Source organism: Rhinoderma darwinii, chromosome 9, assembly GCF_050947455.1.
Source record: "Rhinoderma darwinii isolate aRhiDar2 chromosome 9, aRhiDar2.hap1, whole genome shotgun sequence".
Lineage (NCBI taxonomy): Eukaryota > Metazoa > Chordata > Amphibia > Anura > Rhinodermatidae > Rhinoderma > Rhinoderma darwinii.
The window spans coordinates 78,447,661-78,464,072 of NC_134695.1; the positions used below are offsets into that span (position 1 = coordinate 78,447,661).

General features: G+C 46.7%; 1 protein-coding gene across 1 annotated transcript in view; it reads left to right on the forward strand.

Annotated features, from left to right (window-relative positions):
• DRC7 (dynein regulatory complex subunit 7) overlaps window positions 1–15,490 on the forward strand; it is a gene marked incomplete at its 5' end in the record, with an annotated part of 59,270 nt that extends 43,780 nt beyond the window's left edge. The window contains 6 exons of the mRNA XM_075836794.1: window positions 7,703–7,918; window positions 9,010–9,120; window positions 12,077–12,187; window positions 12,268–12,462; window positions 14,896–15,035; window positions 15,223–15,490. Of these exons, the coding sequence (XP_075692909.1) occupies window positions 7,703–7,918; window positions 9,010–9,120; window positions 12,077–12,187; window positions 12,268–12,462; window positions 14,896–15,035; window positions 15,223–15,313 (864 nt within the window). The remainder of the gene's footprint in view (window positions 1–7,702; window positions 7,919–9,009; window positions 9,121–12,076; window positions 12,188–12,267; window positions 12,463–14,895; window positions 15,036–15,222) is intronic.
• Window positions 15,491–16,412: the final 922 nt, after the last annotated feature.

Consider the following 16,412-nt stretch of genomic DNA (forward strand, 5'->3'; position numbering starts at 1 on the left):
CCGTGTAATATCACACATGTAATACAGACGCTCCCGTGTAATATCACACATGTAATACAGACGCTCCCCGTGTAATATCACACATGTAATACAGACGCTCCCCGTGTAATATCACACATGTAATACAGACGCTCCCCCTGTAATATCACACATGTAATACAGACGCTCCCCCTGTAATATCACACATGTAATATCACACATGTAATACAGACGCCCCCGTGTAATATCACATGTAATACAGACGCTCCCCGTGTAATATCACACATGTAATACAGACGCTCCCCGTGTAATATCACACATGTAATACAGACGCTCCCCCCATGTAATATCACACATGTAATACAGACGCTCCCCCTGTAATATCACACATGTAATACAGACGCTCCCCGTGTAATATCACACATGTAATACAGACGCTCCCCGTGTAATATCACACATGTAATACAGACGCTCCCCGTGTAATATCACACATGTAATACAGACGCTCCCCGTGTAATATCACACATGTAATACAGACGCTCCCCGTGTAATATCACACATGTAATACAGACGCTCCCCGTGTAATATCACACATGTAATACAGACGCTCCCGTGTAATATCACACATGTAATACAGACGCTCCCCGTGTAATATCACACATGTAATACAGACGCTCCCCGTGTAATATCACACATGTAATACAGACGCTCCCCGTGTAATATCACACATGTAATACAGACGCTCCCCGTGTAATATCACACATGTAATACAGACGCTCCCCGTGTAATATCACACATGTAATACAGACGCTCCCCGTGTAATATCACACATGTAATACAGACGCTCCCCGTGTAATATCACACATGTAATACAGACGCTCCCCGTGTAATATCACACATGTAATACAGACGCTCCCCGTGTAATATCACACATGTAATACAGACGCTCCCCGTGTAATATCGCATGTAATACAGACGCCCCCGTGTAATATCACACATGTAATACAGACGTTCCCCGTGTAATATCACACATGTAATACAGACGCTCCCCGTGTAATATCACACATGTAATACAGACGCTCCCGTGTAATATCACACATGTAATACAGACGCTCCCCGTGTAATATCACACATGTAATACAGACACCCCCGTGTAATATCACACATGTAATACAGACGCTCCCCGTGTAATATCACACATGTAATACAGACGCTCCCGTGTAATATCACACATGTAATACAGACGCTCCCCCTGTAATATCACACATGTAATACAGACGCTCCCCGTGTAATATCACACATGTAATACAGACGCTCCCGTGTAATATCACACATGTAATACAGACGCTCCCCGTGTAATATCACACATGTAATACAGACACCCCCGTGTAATATCACACATGTAATACAGACGCTCCCCGTGTAATATCACACATGTAATACAGACGCTCCCCGTGTAATATCACACATGTAATACAGACGCTCCCCCTGTAATATCACACATGTAATACAGACGCTCCCCGTGTAATATCACACATGTAATACATACGCTCCCCGTGTAATATCACACATGTAATACAGACGCTCCCCGTGTAATATCACACATGTAATACATACGCTCCCCGTGTAATATCACACATGTAATACAGACACTCCCCGTGTAATATCACACATGTAATACATACGCTCCCCGTGTAATATCACACATGTAATACAGACGCTCCCCGTGTAATATCACACATGTAATACAGACGCTCCCCGTGTAATATCACACATGTAATACAGACACTCCCCGTGTAATATCACACATGTAATACAGACGCTCCCCCTGTAATATCACACATGTAATACAGACGCTCCCCGTGTAATATCATACATGTAATACAGACGCTCCCCGTGTAATATCACACATGTAATACAGACGCTCCCCGTGTAATATCACACATGTAATACATACGCTCCCCGTGTAATATCACACATGTAATACAGACGCTCCCCGTGTAATATCACACATGTAACATAGACGCTCCCCGTGTAATATCACACATGTAATACAGACGCTCCCCGTGTAATATCACACATGTAATACAGACGCTCCCGTGTAATATCACACATGTAATACAGACGCTCCCCGTGTAATATCACACATGTAATACATACGCTCCCCGTGTAATATCACACATGTAATACAGACGCTCCCCGTGTAATATCACACATGTAATACAGACGCTCCCCGTGTAATATCACACATGTAATACAGACGCTCCCCGTGTAATATCACACATGTAATACAGACGCTCCCCGTGTAATATCATACATGTAATACAGACGCTCCCCGTGTAATATCACACATGTAATACAGACGCTCCCCGTGTAATATCACACATGTAATACAGACGCTCCCCGTGTAATATCACACATGTAATACAGACGCTCCCCGTGTAATATCACACATGTAATACAGACACCCCCGTGTAATATCACACATGTAATACAGACGCTCTCCGTGTAATATCACACATGTAATACAGACGCTCCCCGTGTAATATCACACATGTAATACAGACACTCCCCGTGTAATATCACACATGTAACATAGACGCTCCCCGTGTAATATCACACATGTAATACAGACGCTCCCCGTGTAATATCACACATGTAATACAGACGCTCCCGTGTAATATCACACATGTAATACAGACGCTCCCCGTGTAATATCACACATGTAATACAGACGCTCCCCGTGTAATATCACACATGTAATACAGACGCTCCCCGTGTAATATCACACATGTAACATAGACGCTCCCCGTGTAATATCACACATGTAATACAGACGCTCCCCGTGTAATATCACACATGTAATACAGACGCTCCCGTGTAATATCACACATGTAATACAGACGCTCCCCGTGTAATATCACACATGTAATACAGACGCTCCCCGTGTAATATCACACATGTAATACAGACGCTCCCCGTGTAATATCACACATGTAATACAGACACCCCCGTGTAATATCACACATGTAATACAGACGCTCCCCGTGTAATATCACACATGTAATACAGACGCTCCCGTGTAATATCACACATGTAATACAGACGCTCCCCGTGTAATATCACACATGTAACATAGACGCTCCCCGTGTAATATCACACATGTAATACAGACGCTCCCCGTGTAATATCACACATGTAATACAGACGCTCCCCGTGTAATATCACACATGTAATACAGACGCTCCCCGTGTAATATCACACATGTAATACAGACGCTCCCCGTGTAATATCACACATGTAATACAGACGCTCCCCGTGTAATATCACACATGTAATACAGACGCTCCCCGTGTAATATCATACATGTAATACAGACGCTCCCCGTGTAATATCACACATGTAATACAGACGCTCCCGTGTAATATCACACATGTAATACAGACGCTCCCCGTGTAATATCACACATGTAATACAGACGCTCCCCGTGTAATATCACACATGTAATACAGACGCTCCCCGTGTAATATCACACATGTAATAGACGCTCCCCGTGTAATATCACACATGTAATACAGACGCTCCCCGTGTAATATCACACATGTAATACAGACGCTCCCCGTGTAATATCACACATGTAATACAGACGCTCCCCGTGTAATATCACACATGTAATACAGACGCTCCCCGTGTAATATCACACATGTAATACAGACACCCCCGTGTAATATCACACATGTAATACAGACGCTCCCCGTGTAATATCACACATGTAATACAGACGCTCCCCGTGTAATATCACACATGTAATACAGACGCTCCCCGTGTAATATCACACATGTAATACAGACGCTCCCGTGTAATATCACACATGTAATACAGACGCTCCCGTGTAATATCACACATGTAATACAGACGCCCCCGTGTAATATCACACATGTAATACAGACGCTCCCCGTGTAATATCACACATGTAATACATACGCTCCCGTGTAATATCACACATGTAATACAGACACCCCCGTGTAATATCACACATGTAATACAGACGCTCCCGTGTAATATCACACATGTAATACAGACGCTCCCCCCATGTAATATCACACATGTAATACAGACGCTCCCCGTGTAATATCACACATGTAATACAGACGCTCCCCGTGTAATATCACACATGTAATACAGACGCCCCCCGTGTAATATCACACATGTAATACAGACACTCCCCGTGTAATATCACACATGTAATACAGACACCCCCGTGTAATATCACACATGTAATACAGACGCTCCCCGTGTAATATCACACATGTAATACATACGCTCCCGTGTAATATCACACATGTAATACAGACACCCCCGTGTAATATCACACATGTAATACAGACGCTCCCGTGTAATATCACACATGTAATACAGACGCTCCCCCCATGTAATATCACACATGTAATACAGACGCTCCCCGTGTAATATCACACATGTAATACAGACACTCCCCGTGTAATATCACACATGTAATACAGACACCCCCGTGTAATATCACACATGTAATACAGACGCTCCCCGTGTAATATCACACATGTAATACAGACGCTCCCGTGTAATATCACACATGTAATACAGACGCTCCCCCCATGTAATATCACACATGTAATACAGACGCTCCCCGTGTAATATCACACATGTAATACAGACGCTCCCCGTGTAATATCACACATGTAATACAGACGCTCCCCGTGTAATATCACACATGTAATACAGACGCTCCCCGTGTAATATCACACATGTAATACAGACGCTCCCCGTGTAATATCACACATGTAATACAGACGCTCCCCCCATGTAATATCACACATGTAATACAGACGCTCCCCGTGTAATATCACACATGTAATACAGACGCTCCCCGTGTAATATCACACATGTAATACAGACGCTCCCCGTGTAATATCACACATGTAATACAGACGCTCCCCGTGTAATATCACACATGTAATACAGACGCTCCCCGTGTAATATCACACATGTAATACAGACGCTCCCCGTGTAATATCACACATGTAACATAGACGCTCCCCGTGTAATATCACACATGTAATACAGACGCTCCCCGTGTAATATCACACATGTAATACAGACGCTCCCGTGTAATATCACACATGTAATACAGACGCTCCCCGTGTAATATCACACATGTAATACAGACGCTCCCCGTGTAATATCACACATGTAATACAGACGCTCCCCGTGTAATATCACACATGTAATACAGACACCCCCGTGTAATATCACACATGTAATACAGACGCTCCCCGTGTAATATCACACATGTAATACAGACGCTCCCGTGTAATATCACACATGTAATACAGACGCTCCCCGTGTAATATCACACATGTAACATAGACGCTCCCCGTGTAATATCACACATGTAATACAGACGCTCCCCGTGTAATATCACACATGTAATACAGACGCTCCCCGTGTAATATCACACATGTAATACAGACGCTCCCCGTGTAATATCACACATGTAATACAGACGCTCCCCGTGTAATATCACACATGTAATACAGACGCTCCCCGTGTAATATCACACATGTAATACAGACGCTCCCCGTGTAATATCATACATGTAATACAGACGCTCCCCGTGTAATATCACACATGTAATACAGACGCTCCCGTGTAATATCACACATGTAATACAGACGCTCCCCGTGTAATATCACACATGTAATACAGACGCTCCCCGTGTAATATCACACATGTAATACAGACGCTCCCCGTGTAATATCACACATGTAATAGACGCTCCCCGTGTAATATCACACATGTAATACAGACGCTCCCCGTGTAATATCACACATGTAATACAGACGCTCCCCGTGTAATATCACACATGTAATACAGACGCTCCCCGTGTAATATCACACATGTAATACAGACGCTCCCCGTGTAATATCACACATGTAATACAGACACCCCCGTGTAATATCACACATGTAATACAGACGCTCCCCGTGTAATATCACACATGTAATACAGACGCTCCCCGTGTAATATCACACATGTAATACAGACGCTCCCCGTGTAATATCACACATGTAATACAGACGCTCCCGTGTAATATCACACATGTAATACAGACGCTCCCGTGTAATATCACACATGTAATACAGACGCCCCCGTGTAATATCACACATGTAATACAGACGCTCCCCGTGTAATATCACACATGTAATACATACGCTCCCGTGTAATATCACACATGTAATACAGACACCCCCGTGTAATATCACACATGTAATACAGACGCTCCCGTGTAATATCACACATGTAATACAGACGCTCCCCCCATGTAATATCACACATGTAATACAGACGCTCCCCGTGTAATATCACACATGTAATACAGACGCTCCCCGTGTAATATCACACATGTAATACAGACGCCCCCCGTGTAATATCACACATGTAATACAGACGCTCCCCGTGTAATATCACACATGTAATACAGACGCTCCCCGTGTAATATCACACATGTAATACAGACGCTCCCCGTGTAATATCACACATGTAATACAGACGCTCCCCGTGTAATATCACACATGTAATACAGACGCTCCCCGTGTAATACCACACATGTAATACAGACACCCCCGTGTAATATCACACATGTAATACAGACGCTCCCCCTGTAATATCACACATGTAATACAGACGCTCCCCGTGTAATATCACATGTAATACAGACGCTCCCCGTGTAATATCACACATGTAATACAGACACTCCCCGTGTAATATCACACATGTAATACAGACACCCCCGTGTAATATCACACATGTAATACAGACGCTCCCCGTGTAATATCACACATGTAATACATACGCTCCCGTGTAATATCACACATGTAATACAGACACCCCCGTGTAATATCACACATGTAATACAGACGCTCCCGTGTAATATCACACATGTAATACAGACGCTCCCCCCATGTAATATCACACATGTAATACAGACGCTCCCCGTGTAATATCACACATGTAATACAGACACTCCCCGTGTAATATCACACATGTAATACAGACACCCCCGTGTAATATCACACATGTAATACAGACGCTCCCCGTGTAATATCACACATGTAATACAGACGCTCCCCGTGTAATATCACACATGTAATACAGACGCTCCCGTGTAATATCACACATGTAATACAGACGCTCCCCCTGTAATATCACACATGTAATACAGACGCTCCCCGTGTAATATCACACATGTAATACAGACGCTCCCGTGTAATATCACACATGTAATACAGACGCTCCCCGTGTAATATCACACATGTAATACAGACGCTCCCCGTGTAATATCACACATGTAATACAGACGCTCCCCCCATGTAATATCACACATGTAATACAGACGCTCCCCGTGTAATATCACACATGTAATACAGACGCTCCCGTGTAATATCACACATGTAATACAGACGCTCCCCCTGTAATATCGCACATGTAATACAGATGCTTCCCGTGTAATATCACACATGTAATACAGACGCTCCCCGTGTAATATCACACATGTAATACAGACGCTCCCGTGTAATATGGGACTGGGGTCATGTAGAGATGATGCTGACACCGTCTTTTCACATTTCAGATACGTTTGTGAATATTCTAATTTGATTGTTTTCACAATTTTTGTTATTTCCAGAGAATCACGGAACATTTCTATAGAAACACAGAAAAGGCGGCCAATGAGGATGTAGCTGAGCGGATCTTTCTGATCACTGAGGATCGAATCCATGTCCGCTGTCATCGGCAATCCGATCACATCACCACTTCCACCTGGGAGTTCCTGAAGCCCCCCACCCTAGGAGAGAAGGGGGCGCATGTGGTGCTGAGCCCCGAGACCTGCATCTCCTACCAGGTGACGAGGGGCTATCCTGTACCCGTCCTCAGTAGAGCCAGGCATGTGTGTGTGTCACCTATGGTGCGGGACATGTCAGGAGGGGGCGCTACAGGATATATAAAAAGTGGGAAATGACAGGGCATAAGTGTCTCTTTCAGGTGGGAGGCAATTTCCCCCTAGTGCCCTCAGCTGGTACAAGCAGGCCGGCCCCCGGGGGGGTGGAGGGCATCTTGTCTGGATCAGGGTGTCTGATTACTGGGGAGGCCGCTGGTACATCACAGAATATACGTTCAAGGGTTAAACACAAGCTGCGCTTCGTCATGTCATACGTTTCCTGTATAAGCCTGCGCACCCCTCCAGTGGTCTGCTGCCCGCCCACCACCGATCAAGAATCCTACACACAGGGACGTCCGTGTCAGTTGAGGGCGGTCTCCTGAATGCTGATTGGCTGGGCACCATCATGTGATACACGGACGGTCCTCCACCACTGATTGTATGTATTGGGCTCTGTTCACATCTGCTTTTGGTTTACGGCTCTATCATCGGAGCAGAAAAGACCTAAAAAACCCAGCAGTGTTGGATCCGTCGCATGGCCGACCCGAGCGCTGACGGAACACCTTGACTTTAACCAGTTCTGTCGGGTTTTCCACATTTTATCGGAGAAAATAACGCAGCATTTTTACCGGGTCTGCGACCAGAGATTCTCGGAGCCTCCAACACGGATGATGAGTGCGCTGTGTGTGGAGACGCGGGCCAGGGGTGAGCCCTGCACATAATGGCGCTCCTCCTAGAACCGGTTTGCAGATTGTTGGCGCACATTTAAGGCGACGCCGGCCCTTTTTCCTCTAACATTGAGGCTTTCTGTGCCCGTCAGTCAATGCCCAGGACCGGGTCATTTTCTCAGCCTCTCCTGGGCTGATTGCGCCTGATCCTCCGGACGTACGGACTGGAGTTGCTCCATCGTGGGGCAGAGACTCAGCTGACGCCCAGAACACGACCCCTTCACGCGGCAGCGCTGTAATGTTTACAGGGCGCTTGTTTCCCTTCTCTTTGTCGGGCTCCCGGTTGCCGGCGCTGCCGTTACTTACACGCTCTGTATTGTCCACCAGGTGGAGCCATTGGAACGATTTAACAAACAACTCTACGTTTATGAGACTCTTGTTCACCTCCAGCAGGGGGAGCAGTGCGCTCAGGAGGCAGTTCGGAAGTCTGAAGCAGAGGTACAAACTACACAGGGCTGCCAGGGCGTCTTATAATGAAGAGGGATATAAATACAGTGAAGGAAATAAGTATTTGATCCCTTGCTGATTTTGTAAGTTTGCCCACTGTCAGAGTCATGAACAGTCTAGAATTTTTAGGCTAGGTTAATTTTACCAGTGAGAGATAGATTATATAAAAAAAAAAACAGAAAATCACATTGTCATAATTCTATATATTTATTTGCATTGTGCACAGAGAAATAAGTATGTGACCCCCGACCAACCATTAAGAGTTCAGCCTCCTCCAGACCAGTTACTGCTCCAAATCAACTTGGTGCCTGCATTATAGACAGCTCTTACATGGTCACCTGTATAACAGACTCCTGTCCACAGACTCAATGATCAGTCTGACTCTAACCTCTACAACATGGGCAAGACCAAAGAGCTTTCTAAGGATGTCAGGGACAAGATCATAGACCTGCACAAGGCTGGAATGGGCTACAAAACCATAAGTAAGACGCTGGGTGAGAAGGAGACAACTGTTGGTGCAATAGTAAGAAAATGGAAGACATACAAAATGACTGTCAATCCACATCGATCTGGGGCTCCATGCAAAATCTCACCTCGTGGGGTATCCTTGATCCTGAGGAAGGTGAGAGCTCAGCCGAAAACTACACGGGGGGAACTTGTTAATGATCTCAAGGCAGCTGGGACCACAGTCACCAAGAAAACCATTGGTAACACATTACAATCCTGCAGTGCCCGCAAGGTCCCCCTGCTCAAGAAGGCACATGTACAGGCCCGTCTGAAGTTTGCAAATGAACATCTGGATGATTCTGAGAGTGATTGGGAGAAGGTGCTGTGGTCAGATGAGACTAAAATTCAGCTCTTTGGCATTAACTCAACTCGCCGTGTTTGGAGGAAGAGAAATGCTGCCTATGACCCAAAGAACACCGTCCCCACTGTCAAGCATGGAGGTGGAAACATTATGTTTTGGGGGTGTTTCTCTGCTAAGGGCACAGGACTACTTCACCGCATCAATGGGAGAATGGATGGAGCCATGTACCGTCAAATCCTGAGTGACAACCTCCTTCCCTCCACCAGGACATTAAAAAAGGCTTGTGGCTGGGTCTTCCAGCACGACAATGACCCGAAACATACAGCCAAGGCAACAAAGGAGTGGCTCAAAAAGAAGCACATTAAAGTCATGGAGTGGCCTAGCCAGTCTCCAGACCTTAATCCCATCGAAAACTTATGGAGGGAGCTGAAGATCCGAGTTGCCAAGTGACAGCCTCGAAATCTTAATGATTTACAGATGATCTGCAAAGAGGAGTGGGCCAAAATTCCATCTAACATGTGTGCAAACCTCATCATCAACTACAAAAAACGTCTGACTGCTGTGCTTGCCAACAAGGGTTTTGCCACCAAGTATTAAGTCTTGTTTGCCAAAGGGATCAAATACTTATTTCTCTGTGCACAATGCAAATAAATAGAGATCATTTTGACAATGTGATTTTCTGTTTTTCTTATATAATCTATCTCTCACTGGTAAAATTAACCTAGCCTAAAAATTCTAGACTGTTCATGTCTTTGACAGTGGGCAAACTTACAAAATCAGCAAGGGATCAAATACTTATTTCCTCCACTGTATATACTGTCCGATGTGAAGAATGTACACCGATGGATGATGACGTATCCTGACCAATGTGACGTATGATGGGGTGCACTGATGGATAATGGGGTACAGTGACGAATGTGACACATGACGGATGTGACTTATGATGGGGTGCACTGATGGATAATGGGGTACAGTGATGGATGTGACACATGACGGATGTGACGTATGATGGGGTGCACTGATGGATAATGGGGTACAGTGATGGATGTGACACATGACGGATGTGACGTATGATGGGGTGCACTGATGGATAATGGGGTACAGTGATGGATGTGACACATGACGGATGTGACGTATGATGGGGTGCACTGATGGATAATGGGGTACAGTGATGGATGTGACACGTGATGGGGTACAGTGACTAATGTGACACGTGATGGGGTACACGGAAGGATGATGAGAGTATACCTTTAGATGTGACGTATGATGGGGTGCACTGATGGATAATGGGGTGCACTGATGGATGATGAGTATACCTATAGATGTGATGTATGATGGGGTGCACTGATGGATAATGGGGTACAGTGATAGATGTGACACGTGATGGGGTACAGTGACTAATGTGACGTATGATGGGGTACACTGATGGATAATGGGGTACAGGGACGGATGATGAGCCTATACCTATAGATGTGACGTATGATGGGGTGCACTGATGGATAATGGGGTGCACTGATGGATAACTGGGTACAGGGAAGGATGATGAGAGTATACCTATAGATGTGACGTATGATGGGGTGCACTGATGGATAATGGGGTTCAGGGACATATGATGAGTATACCTATAGATGTGACGTATGATGGGGTGCACTGATGGATAATGGGGTACAGGGAAGGATGATGAGAGTATACCTATAGATGTGATGTATAATGGGGTGCCCTGATGGATAATGGGGTGCACTGATGGATGATGAGTATACCTATAGATGTGACGTATGATGGGGTGCACTGATGGATAATGGGGTTCAGGGACATATGATGAGTATACCTATAGATGTGACGTATGATGGGGTGCACTGATGGATAATGGGGTACAGGGACGGATGATGAGCGTATACCTATAGATGTGATGTATAATGGGGTGCCCTGATGGATAATGGGGTGCACTGATGGATGATGAGTATACCTATAGATGTGACGTATGATGGGGTGCACTGATGGATAATGGGGTACACTGATGGATAATGGGGTTCAGGGACGAATGATGAGCGTATACCTATAGATGTGACGTATGATGGGGTGCACTGATGGATAATGGGGTGTACTTGACACGAGGTTTCTCCGTCGCCCCCCATGCAGGTGTTAGGGATCCTGTCCAGGAGGGCTCAGGAAGAGGCAGATCCACAGCTCACAATTTCTATCTATGACACTGAGAGGAATGAGAAGAGTAAGGAGCAGCGGGCGGCCCTGGTGAGCGGTCACTATGTGCGATGCCGCTCCACCTGGGGGCAAATTGTATGTGGAAATGATCTGTTATCGTCTGGTCACAGGAGCGCGCCCTCCAGGAGCAACACCAGCGGCGCGCCGTGCAGGAACTGGATTATCTGGCACCGTTCTTGGCACTTCTGGGAGACTCGGAGAAGCTGACACGACTGCAGGCCCAGCAGGTGAAGGACGACTGTCTGCGCGACCTCAAGCAGAGACTCATTCAGCAGGCCAATCTCATCCAGGCGCGCTTCGAGAAGGTAATGGAGGAGACATCACTATGTCCCATCTACCGCCCCATAAACTCCTGTATGGTGTAAACTGACTCCGCAGTCATCCCGGATATCCCCATAGACTCCGCAGTGATCCCGGCTATTCCCATAGACTCCGCAGTGATCCCGGCTATTCCCATAGACTCCGCAGTGATCCCGGCTATTCCCATAGACTCCGCAGTGATCCGGGCTATTCCCATAGACTCCGCAGTCATCCCGGATATCCCCATAGACTCCGCAGTCATCCCGGATATCCCCATAGACTCCGCAGTCATCCCGGATATCCCCATTGACTCCGCAGTGATCCCGGATATCCCCATAGACTCCGCAGTGATCCCGGATCTTTCCATAGACTCCGCAGTGATCCCGGATATCCCCATAGACTCTGCCGTGATCCCGGATATCCCCATAGACTCCGCCGTGATCCCGGATATTCCCATAGACTCCGCAGTGATCCCGGATATCTCCATAGACTCCGCAGTGATCCCGGATATCTCCATAGACTCCGCAGTGATCCCGGATATTCCCATAGACTCCGCAGTGATCCCGGCTATTCCCATAGACTCCGCAGTGATCCCGGATATTCCCATAGACTCCGCAGTCATCCCGGATATCCCCATAGACTCCACATTCATCCCGGATATCCCCATAGACTCCGCAGTGATCCCGGATATCCCCATAGACTCCGCAGTGATCCCGGATATCCCCATAGACTCCGCAGTGATCCCGGATATCCCCATAGACTCCGCAGTGATCCCGGATATCCCCATAGACTCCGCAGTGATCCCGGATATTCCCATAGACTCCGCAGTGATCCCGGATATTCCCATAGACTCCGCCGTGATCCCGGATATCCCCATAGACTCCGCCGTGATCCCGGATATCCCCATAGACTCCGCAGTGATCCCGGATATTCCCATAGACTCCGCAGTGATCCCGGATATCCCCATAGACTCCGCAGTGATCCCGGATATTCCCATAGACTCCGCAGTGATCCCGGATATTCCCATAGACTCCGCAGTGATCCCGGATCTCCCCATAGACTCCGCAGTGATCCCGGATCTCCCCATAGACTCCGCAGTGATCCCGGATATTCCCATAGACTCCGCAGTGATCCCGGATATTCCCATAGACTCCGCCGTGATCCCGGATATTCCCATAGACTCTGCCGTGATCCCGGATATTCCCATAGACTCCGCAGTGATTCCGGATATCCCCATACGCTCCGCAGTGATCCCGGATATCCCCATAGACTCCGCAGTGATCCCGGATATCCCCATAGACTCCGCCGTGATCCCGGATATCCCCATAGACTCCGCAGTGATCCCGGATATCCCCATAGACTCCGCAGTGATCCCGGATATCCCCATAGACTCCGCAGTGATTCCGGATATTCCCATAGACTCCGCAGTGATCCCGGATATCTCGATAGACTCCGCAGTGATCCCGGATATCTCGATAGACTCCGCAGTGATCCCGGATATCCCCATAGACTCCGCAGAGATCCCGGATATTCCCATAGACTCCGCAGTGATCCCGGATATTCCCATAGACTCCGCAGTGATCCCGGATATTCCCATAGACTCCGCAGTGATCCCGGATATCTCGATAGACTCCGCAGTGATCCCGGATATCTCGATAGACTCCGCAGTGATCCCGGATATCTCGATAGACTCCGCAGTGATCCCGGATATCCCCATAGACTCCGCAGTGATCCCGGATATCCCCATAGACTCCGCCGTTATCCCGGATATCCCCATAGACTCCGCCGTGATCCCGGATATCCCCATAGACTCCGCAGTGATCCCGGATATCCCCATAGACTCCGCAGTGATCCCGGATATCCCCATAGACTCCGCAGTGATCCCGGATATCCCCATAGACTCCGCAGTGATCCCGGATATCCCCATAGACTCCGCAGTGATCCCGGATATTCCCATAGACTCCGCAGTGATCCCGGATATCTCGATAGACTCCGCAGTGATCCCGGATATCTCGATAGACTCCGCAGTGATCCCGGATATCTCGATAGACTCCGCAGTGATCCCGGATATCCCCATAGACTCCGCAGTGATCCCGGATATCCCCATAGACTCCGCAGTGATCCCGGATATCCCCATAGACTCCGCAGTGATCCCGGATATCCCCATAGACTCCGCAGTGATCCCGGATATCCCCATAGACTCCGCAGTGATCCCGGATATTCCCATAGACTCTGCAGTGATCCCGGATATTCCCATAGACTCCGCAGTGATCCCGGATATTCCCATTGATTCCCATTGATTCCTGGGGTCTGGTCACTTTACAAATAAATTCTTACACGGTGCTCCATGCTAATGTGTGAACTCCACGCTATACTCACTGTATATAACCACATATATAACTCTGCTACTTTCCTTTACTCACCTGTCCCCTCATCAGGAGACCCAGGAGCTGCAGAAGAAGCAGCAGTGGTACCACCAGAACCAGCCATCCATAAACCAGGAGGACGAGTCGGCATACCTGGAGTACTGCTCCGAGGTCATGTTCCGCATCCAAATCCTGGAGACCAGACTGAACAGGTGCCGCACTGATGTTGTGATGTCATGGTGCTAGTGCCCAAATTACTTCTATTCATGTGATCGCCACTAAATCATGGCCCACTTATAGAGTTTATGTTCCCATGCTGAATAAGAGCCCCCATTCTCCCCGTCTGTGTAAATCCTCCTCATTCATCTTCAGCTGGTGACTATTTCTGTCTCTTCTCAGACACAAGGAACTGGCCCCCAAAAAGTACCTCGCCCTCGAGGATCGGCTCAGCAAGGACCCTCGTTTGTGTGAGCAGCTGATTTCTCTCTAGTCTGGACCTCAACATATTGTCATCCTCTTATAGGACCATGAGTAGTCATGTGACTGATGACAAGGAGGAGAGGGGGAGGAGACATCACGACCGGACGCTCATTATATGTGTCTTTGTACTGTTATAACCCCGGAACAGATATAATAAATTATCCAACATGACTTTGATCTTCCCATACATCCAGCGTTTTATATTATACAGCAATGACATCACCGCTCTCCAGATATATTATACAGCAGTGACATCACCGCTCTCCAGATATCAGTTATATTATACAGCAGTGACATCACCGCTCTCCAGATATCAGTTATATTATACAGCAGTGACATCACCGCTCTCCAGATATCAGTTATATTATACAGCAGTGACATCACCGCTCTCCAGATATCAGTTATATTATACAGCAGTGACATCACCGCTCTCCAGATATCAGCTATATTATACAGCAGTGACATCACCGCTCTCCAGATATCAGTTATATTATACAGCAGTGACATCACCGCTCTCCAGATATATTATATTATACAGCAGTGACATCACCGCTCTCCAGATATCAGATATATTATACAGCAGTGACATCACCGCTCTCCAGATATCAGTTATATTATACAGCAGTGACATCACCGCTCTCCAGATATCAGTTATATTATACAGCAGTGACATCACCGCTCTCCAGATATCAGATATATTATACAGCAGTGACATCACCGCTCTCCAGATATCAGTTATATTATACAGCAGTGACATCACCGCTCTCCAGATATCAGATATATTATACAGCAGTGACATCACCGCTCTCCAGATATCAGTTATATTATACAGCAGTGACATCACCGCTCTCCAGATATATTATACAGCAGTAACATCACCGCTCTCCAGATATCAGTTATATTATACAGCAGTGACATCACCACTCTCCAGATATCAGTTATACAGCAGTGACATCACCGCTCTCCAGATATATTATACAGCAGTGACATCACCGCTCTCCAGATATCAGATATATTATACAGCATTGACATCACCGCTCTCCAGATATCAGATATATTATACAGCAGTGACATCACGGCTCTCCAGATATCAGATATATTATACAGCA